At 45.2% G+C, this 17201-nt stretch overlaps 1 protein-coding gene across 2 annotated transcripts in view; it reads left to right on the forward strand.

The window, feature by feature from the left end:
* The window catches only part of slc49a4 (solute carrier family 49 member 4), a 66173-nt gene that overhangs the window by 25434 nt on the left and 23538 nt on the right, over positions 1–17201 (forward strand). For both annotated transcript variants that reach the window (XM_083641867.1, XM_083641866.1), the window contains exons 5-6: positions 4213–4321; positions 10723–10790. In XM_083641867.1, the coding sequence (XP_083497993.1) occupies positions 4213–4321; positions 10723–10790 (177 nt within the window). The remainder of the gene's footprint in view (positions 1–4212; positions 4322–10722; positions 10791–17201) is intronic.

Consider the following 17201-nt stretch of genomic DNA (forward strand, 5'->3'; position numbering starts at 1 on the left):
GTGTGATATGGCAGCAGAAGGGCTTGGAGAAGTTATTATGTACAGCTGTGTGTCATCAGCATAACAATGGAAGGACAACCGATGTCTGCTGATGACCAAGGGGGAGAATGTAGAGAATGAAGAGGATAGGGCCGAGAACCGACCCCTGTGGAACACCACAGGTGACAGGGAACAGTCTGGACTTGCATCCTCCCATTGAAACATACTCAGTCCCGCCGGAAAGGTAGAACTGAAACCACTTGAATGCAGAGTCCGATGGTGTTGCGGAGGCACTCTAGGAGAGGAGTAGAGTTCCACAGACTTGTAGAATCGATGCCAAGGCCCATTGAAGCTGTTCTGCCGGCCCAAAACCTTACTAAGACTTCATATTAGTTTTCTCTTGAACTTGTCATCCGTCTATCGCTACAGCGCCTGGCTTTCTATGTTCTCCTCTCACCAACACAGAGGGGCTTAGCTCCCTGTAAGAGCTCACTCACTGAGGTGGCTGATAGTGATCATTCAAGCTGGTGTCACCCCCCTAATGCACAGTTTTTGGCCAGATACACACACACACACACACACACACACACACACACACACACACACAGATACACACACACACCAAATTAACTAGGCTGTCCGATCGAGAGTGTAATGTTACTATCTGATTCTGTTCCTCTAGTGGTCGGCAGCCTTCCAGTGACCTGTTTGGACAGCATATACCCTCCTCTTATCTGAGTCCAGCAGCATCAGACATCCTCCTGTAGGGACTGGAGAATGGAATAGGGGGCCTCATTGGTGTTTATGATGTGTGCTTGTGCGCTTCCACCCATCACAGACGGCCTCTGCCTGTGACTGGTGCAACACAGTGCATTTGTGTCTCGTCTGACAAAAATTGGGAAAAATGTCCAGTCTTAAGTGGTCTTCACAATCGCTGCCAACTAGTCAATTAGTTTGCCATCTATCCATCAGTGCATCCATTCATCCATTCAGAATGTGAACAGCGTTTAATGATATTGAGCTTGATGAACACACACACACACACACAAACACACACACACACACACACAAACACACACACACACACACACACACACACACACACACACCCAGCAGCAGTCTAATTAGAAGCCTGCATGTCTCTCCACGTGGTGAGAAGTCTGTCTAATCACAGTAAACAGCTCAAAGCCTCAGTAGTCAGTATTGATGATTCCCCCCCCTCCCTCCCTCACTAGTCATACTCACTTTAGCTTTCTAAAGTTGTCATCCTGATGCATTGATCTCCAGCAGGATCTGCCAAGGACAAATGGCACTTAGCTGATGACGCTGCCAGCTTTTGAGACTTCTCCCGAAAATCTTTCATCACCAGCAGGAAAGGAAGGCAAAAAAAAAGGACCCCTCTCTTCTTCTCCAGGAGCTATAGCATCTGCTTGCTTACGCTGCTGGGTGATCTAAATAAGCTGTGGGAGGAGGAAAAAGGTGCACGGATATTGATTTCCTGACGTTCTTCTGGGCAAGGTTAATGAAAAGGCTGCTGGGAGGAAGGCAGAGAGAGGGTGCTCCATCACCAGGCTTTTATGAGTCCCACTCCATATACTCCCTCCAGGGCCAAGTAGCTTCATATAGCATAGAACCAGACAAGCCTGTGTGTGTTTTTCCATGGAGTCAGAGCATTCTGAGAATTAAAGCCATCCATTGTCAAGTGCTACAGTGTCAGGAAAGGGAAAAAGGGTCTGCTGCTGTCAGTGTTACAAAAGTAACATATTACATGTAATATATTACTTTTAGCAGTAACTCAGTAATATAACTTATTACCTATAGGATTTCAGTAATATTATACCAGTTACTTTGTCAAGTAACTCAAGTTACAAATTGAGTTTTTTTTTTTTTAATCAAAGCACATATTTAAATAAAGATACAATCATTTCCTAATCAAACTGTGTGTTTTTATGCAAATAACCACTATAGATGACAATAACAAAGGAAAACAATAACCTTTAGAATTTTGGATTGTTTACACTGACTTCAAGGCGGTTGACATTATTTTTTGGGATGGTTCCGGCCGGGGCGATGTCATTCTGCTGCTGCTGTTGTTTTGGTGAAAGTAATGCAAAAGTAGTGTAATAAGTAACGAGTTACTCTACACAGAAAGCAATATTGTAAAGTAACTTATTACTTTCAAATGAAAGTAACTAGTAATATGTAGTATATTACATTTTGAAAGTAACTTGCCCAACACTGGCTGCTGTACAGATGATTGTGTCTTGGGGACACGTTTTCCTCCATAGTTTAAAACTTAAAAAAAAAATGACTTTTTGGAGTGTGGGGCGTGTGAACTTGATCTGTAGTCTGTGTCTTTGAGTGTTTGAAGGCCGAGGGGGGATGAGGGAGGCCTAACGTGTTCTCCAGATGTCTCAGTGTGATACTGCTCAGGATGCCGGGGTCGCCTGCTTTACAATCAACAAAGCCAGGGAGAAACGAATGCAAGCGGCGTCCATAAACACAAAGAGAAAACAAAACAACCCATCTGTCTCCACTACCCTTCTCTGCCAGCCCTGCCTCGTTTGTCAGCCGCGCACAGATTCTAATCACGTCGTTAAGGTTGAGCGGGTGGCGGTGATTTAAATCAGCATGCCACCTTATTGGGCGAGGGTGGTTAGCGTGGGTGTTTCCGGGTGATTGTAATTGGGTGGTGGCGTGTGATTGGAGGGGTGCCATCTACTCCAGAGAGGTGAGCTGTGTGTGTGTGTGTGTGTGTGTGTACGTGGCGGCGCGCACATTTGCACTCATCTACTTGCTAGGCATGCGTTACTACTAGATGTGTATGGAGGTGTCTTTCTGTCGTATTTGATCATGTCTGCGGTGAACGGTGACGGTACTCCGTGACAGGGGAGACTCATAAAAACGATAATTTGCGGGTGTGTCTGTCAGTCAACTCAGATGTTGAGCTGTTAGCAGTCAGCTCAGATCAATCCAGGACAAACAGAGAGGCCATTTACACCTGGCGCTAACATGCCTTTTCTGTGATCAGATTGCAATCAGATTGTGTTTTATCACTTGAAACGAAAGTACAGGCGTAAACACCCCCAAAACGCATTGAAGAAGGATTGCAATCTGATCGGCCAAACCACCTCCGGAGGTGGTCAGGGATGCATTGTGTACACATTGAACACAAGTGTAAATGCAATGTGTCCTCTCAATCTGGATACAGCAACTTTATGCGGATTGAGAGGACAACCATTTCTGCAATCAGATTGCAGAAAACGCATGTTAACGCCAGGTGTAAATGGAATCAGGCTGAAGTGATCAAACACAATCTGATTGCAATCTGATGGCAGAAAACGCATGTTAACGCCAGGTGTAAATGGCCTCAGACAGACCCTGAAGCAGCAGGATCAGTGGGCTAAAGCCAGGTCATGCTTCCTCCCAGCTGGGATAAGCTGCTTGTTTTAACCTCTTATTAGCACAGTTTGTCAGATCAGCTTCTAACCTGATCAGCGGTTCATTCACACGACACTTTAAAGTAAACAGTATATTTGGAGGCTTTGTTTACGAGCGGGACATAAGATAATGTCACTCAAGTGGTGATCCCACTCTCTCAGACTCCCACATATTGAATTTGGTCATTTTAGAGTCTGTCCAAATCCAAATGTGCTCATAATCAACAGAAATCCACGGGATAGGAAAGTCTAGATTCAGAAAATAAACTATTGTTGTTGAGTGTTAGGTGGGCAGCCGCTACCGTCTCTGATACCTCTCCGCTCTACTCTGGCAGCTCTGCCCGCTGTGTCCAGGTAGCTCCTTATCTCTCTCTCTGTCACCACACTCTCCACAGGGATACATCTGCTGGAAGAGAGAGTGTGTGTGTGTGTGTGTGTGTGTGTGTGTGTGTGTGTGTGTGTGTGTGTGTGTCTGTGTGTGTGTGTGTGTGTGTGTGTGTGTGTGTGTGTGTGTGTGCGTGCATGCGTAGGCTATGAAAAGCAGCTGGAGTTCATTCACAGGCCTCTAAAAAGACTAGGAACAGGAGGGCAAAGAGACTGTTTCATCTCATTGTTGTTAGGTTGGGAGGAGGCTTCAAGCATTGACAAAGCTGGTCAGAGTCCTCATTCATATTGGATTGTTTTGATTGGAATCGCTACACAAACACATCCTTTGTAAAACCTCATCAGGTTCTGTTGTCCCTTAAGATTTGCTTAGAAAAATCTTTCATCTCTGTGTGTTTGCACCCTTTAGTAACGTGCGGTTCCTGATGATAGCGCTGGCCTATGCAGTCCCCACTGGAGTGGTCGCCGGCTGGGCTGGAGTCTTAGACATGATCCTTACGCCAGCCAAAGTCAGCCAGGTAAGCCTGGCGTGCACACACACACGCACGCACGCACGCGCACACACACACACACACATCATTATACCGTATCTGCTCTGATCACATGATTTACTGGAACCACCCACCGGGGTTAAGGCTGAGGGATGCCGGTAGGTTAGGATAGTCTGGGTTCGGCTGTAGATTAGCTAGATTCTTTGGTTTCTAGGTATTTCAGGTTAAGATTAGGGGGTAGTTTAGGCTGGAGATTAGCTAGAATGTTTGCCTCACTAAAATCTACTCTTGCTTCCCCGTGTCTTCTTGTTCTGTTCTCTCTCCTCACTCTGCCCTCTCTTCTCTCGCTCTTCTCTTGCTGTTTTTTTAGAACAATATATAATTTGTCCAATTCATTTTATTGATTGTGCTTAGTTAAACCTACTGTAGCTCGCTTCTTTGTAAAGTCCTCTGAGACATGCTTTTGAATTATGGCTATACAAATAGACGTGACGTGACGTGACGTGACGTGACGTGACGTGACGTGACGTGACGTGACGTGACTTGAAGCAGCATCAGTAGCAGCACTCTTGAGGCGTCCCTTTTCTCTTTCTGAAAACTTGAAGAAGCCCAGGTGTGCCATCATTTTAAATAGCAGAATAATACAATCGGTAAGCTTCACAGCGAGAGCCTGCACGGGTGAACTGATGGATGTGATGATCAATAGCTGCTTAACAAGTAGGCCCTGCCTGTCTCTCCTGACACACCTTTCAGAAAGCCCTTTTCCTTCCACAGAACGAGGCCTGTTATTGACCTGGTATGGTCATATTATTTCTTTAAGGCCAGTGCACAGAGAATATGTCTTCTCTGAAGTTGTAGGTGCCCTGTACTGTGTGGTGTGCTACTCCAAGGTGCTGGCCAGATCGGGAACTAAGCCAAGTATGAATTCTCTATTTTAAAAGCCGATCGGTAATTCTGACAATGTTGGACAGGTAATTAAACCCCAGCGCTCTTCTGCCAACACGAGTACTGACGGCCAGTTCAGTGCAGGAGGCCCCGAGACAGCTGCTGAACTTTCCTTGACTGACTGATTAATTCACCCCTCACACTCTTGTGAATACACCTTGAACTTCAAAAACGCTGCCGTGCAAAATCAGCTTCAGTATGACTCCTGACATGGAAAAAAGAGACCACTCATCCATCTAGGCTTAATGATTTCCCCTCTCTTTCTCTCTCTTTTCCACTCTCTAAAAAGCCGATCGAAAACGGAGGTTCTGTCCATCTTTTCAGCTCTTTTCTCCATGTAAATGTATTTGAAGGGCCCAATCAAACGCAGCGTGCGAAGCCCTCGTCGAGCACTCGGCCATTCAAGATCCCGCTCCTTGTAATGAGCAGATCCTCGTCTCCACATCTGCATCCGAGGCCGAGGCAGACAAAAGAGGAAGACAAGGAGGTTAGACACGTCACGGAGCTCGAGAGAGTTTGCGTGCTCGCTGTGTCCCGACTCCCGACGTAGCCGTGTTCCAGGAGACAAAGGAAGGATCTTTTCAAGGTTGTCGTCAGACAGGTACAGCCGGAGAGATCACACGCAAGGGAGCGCAGGACGAGACACTTCTCGTCACCTCTATCTCTTTACCTCTTTGTCAGACAGAACAAATCGCTCGTGGATTTCATTTTTTCTTCTGTCAGAAGATCCCCCAGCTCCTCCAGAGTTCTTTTTATCTCCGCTACTTAAGAAGATCTCAGAACAAAAGTCTATTGTAATGAAATGAGCTCTGTTACAGGATGTCCCCCTGGGCACAAAACTTTGAGCGCGGAAGAAATATATATGAGACAATATAGCGATGCAACAGGGTGTGGAGGAGTGCAGATGCAACAGAAGGTTTGAATGTCAGATTGTTCTGGAGGTGTTGACATATTTGGAGGTGTTGTCAAATTTACAGGAAAGTAAATAGGTAAGGTTGCCTCTGCTCAAGATCAAATGATGGTACCATCAGGACCATCTTCACTCATCCAGCTTTCCTACCTGCTGAAATCTCCACTGATACTCAAGATCAGAAGACAACAGAGATGCTGTAGCTACCGGTTGGGCTGTGAAATGGCTGATACATCAAAGTAAAGAATATGATGTATATTTTCCAGCACACAATGTAATGGGAGATAACAGTTTTCATTGTCTTTGCCCCCCCTGCTTTTTTTGCTCTCTTGCTCTCGTCCCTGTAAAATGTTATTGGGTTTGACTCTCTCACTGCTCATTTTAAGTATGCAGTTATTGCCAAGGTCAAAGGAAGAATGCAGTAATGTTAAGAACACTTTCATTTTCCTTATTCTCTCCATTAATTTGTTCATTACTGTGTGTGTGTGTGTGTGTGTGTGTGTGTGTGTGTGTGTGTGTGTGTGTGTGTGTGTGTGTGCGCGTGCGTGCGCGAGCGAGCGCACGCACGCGCACACACATGCACACGGCACAATACCAGAGCCGTGTAGATAGAAGAGTCCCGACATCTCCATTCACTCCAATGGACCAGTTTTTTACTCACTTACTCAAGAAGAGTTTCAGGAAGTAAGGTCCTGGATTAAGCAGCGAGTTGCAGCAAAATAGACAGTTTGTGTTGTACTCTGAAAGGGTTTTTCCCCCCTTGAATCAAATTGTACATTATCAGCTTTATTTTAGCATGCAAAAGTAGCGCGAGACACATTCCTGGCTGTTCATTGGCTAATGAGTCTCGCATTTTGGTCCTCCGCTGACGCCACTCTCTCTCTCTAGAGCAGGGGTTCCCAACCTTTTTTGTGCCGCGGACCGGTAGATAGATGGGGAAAAAAGTTGTGGACCGGTTGTCAATTTTAATAATATACAGTATATATATATATATATATTTTTTTTTTAATAAACATAAGCTATAATATTATAGGCTGTGTGGTAGTTGAAACATAGTTTCAAGTTGACGTTTATTTATGTTTGTAGTTTGCAAAAAAAATGTTTGTAAAAAAAAAACATGTTGCGGCCCGGTACCGGTCCATGGCCCGCTGGTTGGGAACCACTGCTCTAGAGGACACTACACAATACATGCTAGTTCTTCTTTCCCTTCGCTCTTACTTGCTATATTGTGCCACCGTCGCTGTGTGTAGCCTACGCTAGTCTGACTGTTATGATCCAGACTGCTTCTAAATGGGATACATCTCAAAACTCCTCTCTCTCTCTCTCACACACACAGAGACGTCTTTCTTTCTTTCTTTCTTTCTTTCTTTCTTTCTTTCTTTCTTTCTTTCTTTCTTCTGTCTCCTCTTTGAAGGTGACCACTTTGTTCCACCTGCTGTGTGATGCAGTCATTTCTCCTCTTTCCAGAACTCTAGTATCTCCTCTCGATCTTCTCCTCTACTCTCCCCGTCTGCATTTTTCCTTCACTCTGCTGTTTGTTTTGGCACCATTTCTGATGGTGCCTGGCCTCCGCAGTGCAGGGGGAACAGTGCTCGACCTCCAGACAGAGGGTCTGAGCACGGAGCTCCGCAGTGCAGGGGGAACAGTGCTCGACCTCCAGACAGAGGGTCTGAGCACGGAGCTCCGCAGTGCAGGGGGAACAGTGCTCGACCTCCAGACAGAGGGTCTGAGCACGGAGCTCCGCAGTGCAGGGGGAACAGTGCTCGACCTCCTGACAGAGGGTCTGAGCACGGAGCTCCGCAGTGCAGGGGGAACAGTGCTCGACCTCCAGACAGAGGGTCTGAGCACGGAGCTCCGCAGTGCAGGGGGAACAGTGCTAGACCTCCAGACAGAGGGTCTGAGCACGGAGCTCCGCAGTGCAGGGGGAACAGTGCTAGACCTCCAGACAGAGGGTCTGAGCACGGAGCTCCGCAGTGCAGGGGGAACATTGCTAGACCTCCAGACAGAGGGTCTGAGCACGGAGCTCCACTGGGCTCAGGAAACAGGTTCCACACTGACTGCGCTCATTCATATGTAATTGCTCCCGACTCGAGAGTAGCACAGAGCTGGAAGGCTGATCCAGTCGTATCTTATTTGAGTTTGATTACAGAGATTTGTTTTGTTTTTTTCCTTACAAAGTGGCTTGTAAACTCCAGGAACATTGTGTTTATCAGACTGCACACTTTGCCTCCAGGCAATACTTCCTGGTTATTTTTGACTGTTTGATGGCTTTTGTGGGATTACAGCAAGTGAATTGGTGTAGGAATACCGTGTCAAACTAAAGCTAAGGACGAGGTCTTTGATTATCGGCTTAAAGGGCTTATAAGAAGAGAGAGAAATAAGGAAAATAAACACATTCATGTGTCAAAAGCCTGGAGTCCTCCTGGCTTCCCCGACTCTAACACAAGCCATCTCAAGCTTATTGACACAATCACAAAATAGCAGACATGATTACGCTTCAAATCAGGCCTTTTTCGGCTTCCAAGGCACTAAGAATACCGCAGTTAATTAACTCTCAACCTGCACATGAAAGATGGTGATTTGCATTCCAGAATTAAAATGGCTCGTCAAGCAATTTTTGTTTAGTTTCCTAAAACGGTGCAAAACAGCGTATGTCAAATGATATGGCTATGATACCCAACCCGACCTACATACCGCTAGATAATAACTGGTAGTAATAGGTGGCAGGGGGCGGTGCTGATGATATTTCTGAGGTGTCTCTATAGAGAGGCAAAGTAGAACGTCACTTCCTGCTTCAGCACTGTACCAGAGATTTTCATCCGCCATTTATTTTCCCATAGACATTTCGTAAAATGCTTATAAAATAGTTGTACTTCGTAGTTCTAACGCTGTAATCGGGAGAGACCATAGAACATTTCACTCGGACCAACACTTAAAAAAAACATAAAAAAAATATTTTCTTTAAACCCGACATTTTTTTATCGTTTTGGTCCCAGTGAAATGTTATGCGGTCTCTCCTGTTTCTAAATATATCTGTACCGTTTGGTTTGAACCAGTAAAACTATTTTTATACGCATTTTACGAAATGTGGATGGGAAAATAAATGGCGGATGAAAATCTCTGGTACAGTGCTGAAGCAGGAAGTAGGCGGTCACTTTGCCTCTCTATGGCAAAGATCCAGTTCACTGCACCTCAGGCCCTGTAAACAAGAGATGGGCGCCTTCCCAGTGAGCTTTCAGCATCGCGCAGAAGGCTCGCCCCTATCGACTATGTTGTTGTGAACAACTACTAGGAGGAGGGCTGTAATTTAGACGCCTCAGGCAAACGTAATGACATTTATCACTTACTGGGCCTGAATACATTTTTCATTTAATATCTTTAATAGTCCACTTCTCTTCATTATAGACTCTTCTGACAGCGCGCGGCAGTGTATAATTAAACAAAAAGCATCCGATCCTACTTTAGATTCTGCTCCCTTGCGGTCTCATCCCCCATCTGGTTGAGTTTGGTTGCACATGAGTTATTGCCTCAGGGAGATTGATGGGAGTCAAACACCTTCATTGGCACGCAGAGACGTCCTCTCCTCCTGTGTGCCACGCACTGATTGGTCGTGTGTGTGTGTGCGTGTGCGTGCGTGTGTGTGTGTGTGTGTGTGTGTACACATGTGCTAGACTTGTCCGCACACTGATTCTGCCGTGCCGGTAGACCCTTGGTCATGACGTCCTCTCTTTCCATCTGTCAGGTTAAGTGTGTGCATTTTGCTTTTTATACGTGTAAATAAGAAAAGACATCAACCCGACACACACACACACACACACACACACACACACTCAGAGGCCAGTTTCATTCTCTCCAGCCACAATGCTGCCTTGCAATTTGCTAGCCTTATTGATTGACAGGCCTCGGCAGACTTCAGACACTTTGTGCCTGCTCTCTGTCTAGCTCTGTACTGACAGCCGTGTACGGCATGCCCAACACTGAATACTCTTCTCTTTTCTCCTCTCCTCTCCTCTCCTCTCCTCTCCTCTCCTCTCCTCTCCTCTCCTCTCCTCTCCTCTGCTCTCCTCTCCTCTCCTCTCCTCCTCTCCTCTCCTCTCCTCTCTTCTCCTCCTCTCCCCTCCCCTCCTCTCCTCTCCCCTCCTCTCCTCTCCTCTCTTCTCCTCCTCCTCTCCTCTCCTCTCAATTAATCTCATCTCCTCTCCTCTCTCTTCTCCTCCTCCCCTCCCCTCCTCTCCTCTCCTCTCATCTCATCTAATCTCCTCTCCTCTCTTCTCCTCTCCTCTCCCCTCCCCTCCTCTCTCCTCCTCTCCTCTCCTCTCCTCTCTTCTCCTCCTCCTCTCCTCCTCTCCCCTCCTCTCCTCTCCTCTCCTCTCATCTAATCTCATCTCCTCTCCTCTCTCTTCTCCTCCTCCCCTCCCCTCCTCTCCTCTCCCCTCCTCTCCTCTCTTCTCCTCCTCGCCTCTCCTCTCCTCTCCTCTCATCTAATCTCATCTCCCCTCCTCTCCTCTCTTCTCCTCCTCCCCTCCTCTCCCCTCCTCTCCTCTCCTCTCCTCCCCTGATTCCCCTTATACAGGTGGATGCAGGTTGGATTGGGTTCTGGTCCATTGTGGGCGGCTGTGTGTTTGGAATTGCAATGGCCAGGTAAGCTTTCACCCAGTGTTCTCTTCTCATCAATCTCGTTGTATCTAGGACTTTCTCATTGCACGAGTGACCGTTGAATATGGTTTCAAACAACGTTCAAAACATGAACATCAGCTTGAAGGTCAGATCACTTGAATGCTCCCGGCCAAATCTGCCAACACTGTCTACTGCCACTGTGCGGTGCTGCCCCAAGTCAGTGAGGTCTGACTCGCCTAGTTCGTGAGGTCTTTTCCCACACATCTAAGACAGCATCCAGACGACTGGTGGTGTGTGAGATCTTCCCTGTAATGAGCTCGCTCATAACACTCCACAACGATGTCCGTGAAAGCGTTGAGGCGTCAAATTAGAACAGTGTTTACTACAAATCTTCCTTTACACTCGCTTAGTGTACTATGCTTCCATTCAGTTTGCATGGGAATGTTCAGTATTCACATTTCTGTATGATAACCTTGGCTGTGCCGGCAAACAATACGAGGTCATTTTGCATTCCTGCAGCTTGTACTTCAATCTGTCCCCCCTGACACTTGCGAAGAATGACTTGTATAATATTATCCATAACATAGTAAATATTCACCCCTCGTATGTGTTAACAGTGGCGGGTTGTTTGGGGGTAAAGGCTCATCTACTCTCTCTCTCTCTTAATATATGATCTAAATGCGGCCACGTTGTGATCGAGCGAGGGGGGATGGATGCTAATGCAATCGCACTTCGCCCGCATTGATGGATAGAGAGAGAGAGCCGCACTGCAAAGACAAAGTGTGGAGTCTGCAGAAGCAGCGCCATTCATTCTCCCGCTGGCCGATACGCGTTTATCGCAAGCGCCCGGCCCCCAATCAGCACTTCCAGGCAGGGCCCAATGTTTTCTTCTTCTTGTAATCAGGGAAATGAGCCCCATAACTCACACTGCTGATCAATGAAGCTATTTGCAGCATGTGCTGAAAGTATTATGTAAACAGGCCTGTTGAATTATTCCCGTTGATTGCACGGACGACTCTTGAGTCATGGTGGAGGGATATTAAGTCTTTCTTCAGAACAGCAGTAGATGGTTCAGGGAAATTCAGCTTGAATGACTTGGGCGGCACATTGCTTTGCACTGAGCGGACTCTGGACTGTCTCTGTGCAACTGATGAAATGCACAAGTGGCTTGGTCGGCAGGGTTCACTTCACACCTGCAGTTTCTAAGTGGAAGTGTTTCACTTGTTCCACTTTTGGATTTGGTTCGTTTAGGTTCACACTGCCCAATTACCAGCAAACCAGGGCTTGTAAATAAAAGACCAGTACCACTAGTTACATTATCTGATTCTGATTCTGATTCTGATTCTGATTAACATGCACATAGAAATGGTTTTAATTCGATTAAGATAATAATGTGATTAAGACAGAGCCTATGTAACTACCATACTCTGATTATGCTAATGCATTTATGGTTATAGTAGAAGTAAGCATAATCGTAGTAATATGTGGAGTAGAGCTGCAACGATTAATCGATTAGTCGATCGTCAGAAAATTAATCGACAACTATTTTGATAACCGATGAATCGTTTTGAGTACAATTTTAAGAGAAAAGGTCTAAATTCTCTGATTCCAGCTTCTTAAATGTGAATATTTTCTGGTTTCTTTACTCCTGTATGACAGTAAACTGATATTATCTTTCAGTTGTTGACAAAACAAGACATTTGAGGGCGTCATCTTGGGCTTTTGGAAACACTGATCGTCATTTGCTACCATTTTCTAGACATTTTCTAGATCAAACAATTAATCGATTAATCGAGAATATAATCGACAGATTAATCTATTATGAAAATAAGCGTTAGTTGCAGCCCTAATGTGGAGTACTATAATCTTAATCACATGAATAAATACCACTTAAGACATGTCACATTTCTTGAACTATGGTCAAGTATGTGTCCAGCTCACCATTCTTATATGGAGAGATAGAAGGGAACTGTAGCCTGTACTGATCTAGCTTAAGGAGTGATTCTCACCCATATCTGCCATCGGCATCCACAACTGCTTGAAGAATATATTTCTGCTGATGAAATCCTGGTGAAAGTGGCAGGATAGGTATGTTCGTTCCATCAGCATCCTCTAATTTGAGGGACGTGATGTGCATTTTCCAAGTGCTGCACAACTGCACGCAACTAGCCCCCAAAAACCTGCTTGGTTGCCAACTACCAATTATCAGGAATACAGGAAATTATGGACAGTGCCATCCTGGAGACTCATTGGTCGCACTAGTTCCCACTTCCCACAGCTCCATTATAAAGTTTCCTCTCTGGTCTACATCACTGATGGAGGAATCACCTGTGTCCACCAATCCTCACTCTGTATCTACATCCACAGACGCTGGGTTACCAGGGGGCTGCTTTCTAAACGCTTTCCCAAAAGCATTGTTTAATAATTACAACAGACATTAGGGGTGGGAATCACCAGATGCCCACGATACGATACTAAAACGATACTTGAGCCACGATACGATAGTATTGCGATATTGCGATATCTCGATATATTGCGATTTCTTACTTTTTCAACTGCAAATGATGTCTCCAAAGGAAAACTTTGTCAACATCTGGTTTATATAAGAACACTTTTCCAGTCTGTACATCTGACTTCAACCATTTTATTGCAGCAACATTGTCAAGTAGACAGACCAACAACTTTCATAAAGTCATGTCATAGTTGCATGCACCTGACAAACTGAACTGTTTGTTACAGTCTACTTAGAGTCCACCATAACTGGATGTGTGTGTGGACTACTGTACTTAGGTAGTTTTTGAACAATGCAACTTCACTTCACTTGCACAAGACATCTTGTGCAGCCCATTCAGTAACTGGGGAATTTGTAAATTACTGTTCTGAGAAAACTGTTACTGTTAAAACAAAATGAAAATATGCTACCGTTTGTTTACTGCTGGCCTTGGAACTAAAGTTTATAGTAGCCCGGTGGCCTGGCATGGCCTGGCCTGCAAAAAAAAAAAAAAAAAAAATGTTTCCCAATATCGATACAATATCGTCAGGCAAAATATCGCGATACTATGGTGTATCGATTTTTTCCCCCACCCCTAACAGACATGGGCTTATGGCTACAATGAACAACATGTGATGTGGTAGATAACATCATGTGGTACAGCAGAATCAAGACTGTAATCGCTTTGGTTAAAATTGATAGTGATGAGCATTTATGCTTTATTTTTCGAAAGAAAAAGCCATTTCCACAGTTTCTTTCTGTGGATAATCAAAATAAATGCTTAAGCCATGTAGCCTAAACAGTAGTGTTATGGAGGAGTTGTCAGTTTATATACTCTCATCATGTAAACATCCTAATCAGACTATATAATGCCTTAATGGCGGTATTGGCAGTGGCATGTAAATGACTCATTGAATCAAATCGATCTCGTTTATGGGACAGAATCTTGCTAAGCTGTCATCCTGTGAGTTGAGAGATTTTGTCAGTAGGATTCAAAAGAAATAAGATTTCAGTCCGAGGAGCTTCAGCTAAGCATGGTGAACTTGTCTGCGCTCTTTGCTGTAATTGACCTTCTGTGGCGGTGTGTTCATAGGACACATGGACAAGGACACATGAAGACACAGCTAAATAAGAGCATCAGTCCAGACTCAAGGACAGATGAAGACACAGCTAAATAGGAGCATCAGTCCAGACTCAAGGACACATGAAGACACAGCTAAATAAGAGCATCAGTCCAGACTCAAGGACACATGAAGACACAGCTAAATAAGAGCATCAGTCCAGACTCAAGGACAGATGAAGACACAGCTAAATAAGAGCATCAGTCCAGACTCAAGGACACATGAAGACACAGCTAAATAAGAGCATCAGTCCAGACTCAAGGACAGATGAAGACACAGCTAAATAAGAGCATCAGTCCAGACTCAAGGACAGATGAAGACACAGCTAAATAAGAGCATCAGTCCAGACTCAAGGACAGATGAAGACACAGCTAAATAGGAGCATCAGTCCAGACTGTTTGCCCTTGCCTCAGTTCATTTTGTTATGCTAGGTTTTCCAAGCACCATGAACTGTAAATGGTGATGGCTGTAAGATGTTAACAGCTGTCTCCTTATACCCATAAAACGGCACATGTGTTGCTGAAGAAGCTTGGTGTGAGTTGATGTCTCATGATGTTAAGCCAGAATGTGAATGAGGTGTTCACCTGTTGTGATTAGTGGCAGCTGCTGCTGGGGTATTTATTGCGGTACACCGCGGGAAGCAGACAAACTCATTAAGCATCTTCAGTCACCTGGCTGATTGCTCTCCGTCTCACGTCTCCTCCCTGATTGGGACGTCCCGTCGAGGGACGGAGCCCTAGATGAGCCAGCTGGGGTTCCTTCTTGATTAGTTCAAATGTTTTAGAAACAGGAGCTGTCCCAGTATCTTTCATTTCTTTCTTCGCTCTCCCTCGCCTTATCCAACGCTGCCTTCTTTTGCTCTTTCTCCGTCTTCCCATCCTCCTACCTTTGTCCCAAATGCTAGGGTGCAATATGCCGTTATTAGACACCTTTCCCTGGCTAGCTTGTCATTATTATTAGGTATTATTAATGTTATCTATTAGGGGTGCACCGATCGATCGGCAAGCAATCTGTATCGGCCGATTTTGACCTCAAATATGCGATCGGCTGATTGCCGATATTTCGGCTGATTGCCGATATTTTTATATATATATATATATATATATATATATATATATATATATATATATATATATAAAAGGCCCTATCACTAATCAGGCTTTCCAACGATATAAAATACAATGCCAATTGGTATTATTAAAGGGGAGAAATAATCGACCTAAAATAACGTTTCCAAACTTTCTTTGAGGAGTTTATATATCGGTGATCGGTAATCGGTGATCGGTTGATGATCGGTTGGGCAGATATTTCCCATAGGCAATCGGTGATCGTGGCAAAACACGTGATCGGTGCACCCCTATTATCTATATACGTTTGAGTATGTGGACTTTGTTTGTCTGTTTGTTTAAAGTTGTGTTTGGCCACAGCTATGCCGTTTTACGTGCGATCGGGCTGAAACCTTCAGGGTGCGTAAAGGGCACCCGTGTGGGTGACCTGACGGAGCCGGATTTTTAAATTAGGCTAATTAGCTAATGATGTGATGTCATCAGTGATGATGTCATCAACGATGATGTCAAAAGTGATGTCATAAGGGCGCGCGCGCACACACACACACACAAGGAGGCATTGTGACAAGACTGATCAGTGATGTCACACACACACACACACACACATACACGGAGGCATTGTGACAAGACTGATCAGTGATGTCATAGGGGGGGGGCACACACACACCCACACTGCGATGTCATCAGTGATATAATGGGGCACACACACACACACAGACACACAAGGAGGCACTGTGACATCACTGATGCAATAACATTTAGTGAGCAACCCACACGTGCGCGCCAATAGGGCAGGTGAGGTCATTTCCCTGGCTAGCCTGTCCTCATAATTATTAGTTATTATGAATGTTATTAGATACATTTCCCCTGGCTAACCTGTCCTGGTGGACTGGATAGGGAGAGATTTTTGTCCCTCCTCTCTCCCACTAGCCACCCTGCAGATGTTCATGTCAAGATGTGAGTTATTATCTGCCACTATCTGTCCCTCTGCCTCTAGCTAGGCACAACTACTTGCCACAGGGAGCAGACAAATGGCCCCTATTAAAATCTTTTTGTGTTGCAGTAGCACATTTTAAATAGTTTGAGCCCCTGCAAGCCAAAGTTTATTTGGGGAGAGGATGATGGGTTAGCGCTTGCCCTTGCAAACAAAAACAAAAAAACACTGCTTTGCTTAATTGGATTCTTGTGTTGCACAGATGGATAATAGATGAATGGCAAGGAGCTTGATGCAGCGAGGTCAATTAGTGGTGGATGCTAGAAGGTGTGGCACCCATCATGGAAAACATCTGACAACGTGTCTGGCAGCTCTTTAATTGTGTGGCCCAGGCAGAGGCAGCATGAAGGTGGCGTCGCTTCCTCACAGATCAGGGAGAGTGAAAAGTAGAATGTATCTTCTCATTACGAGCCCCCAGGAAGAGACTGCAGAGAGGGGGAGAGGATGGAGGAGCAGGAACAGAGAACCAGGTTGTGCTCCCAAAGGTTCCCGCCAGACAATATACTTCAGGGTTAATAAGGGATTTGATAGAGCAAATAGGACCCACACAGCCTCATTTGTTTTGCCAATAAGCAGGGGCCCCTCTGTGATAGCCTGCTGGTCATCACATTATACCATCTTACATCTGTTTGGTAATTGTCTTGCATGTCCCACAGCGAAAAACGTACACCGGCTCAAATGATCGTATCAGAGTGAACGACTATTGCATCATTCCCCGCAGACATGAGGAGTAGAGAAAATGGAAAGTGACGCGACATGATT

Source organism: Poromitra crassiceps (genome assembly GCF_964638095.1).
Source record: "Poromitra crassiceps genome assembly, chromosome: 8".
NCBI classification, from domain to species: Eukaryota; Metazoa; Chordata; class Actinopteri; order Beryciformes; family Melamphaidae; genus Poromitra; species Poromitra crassiceps.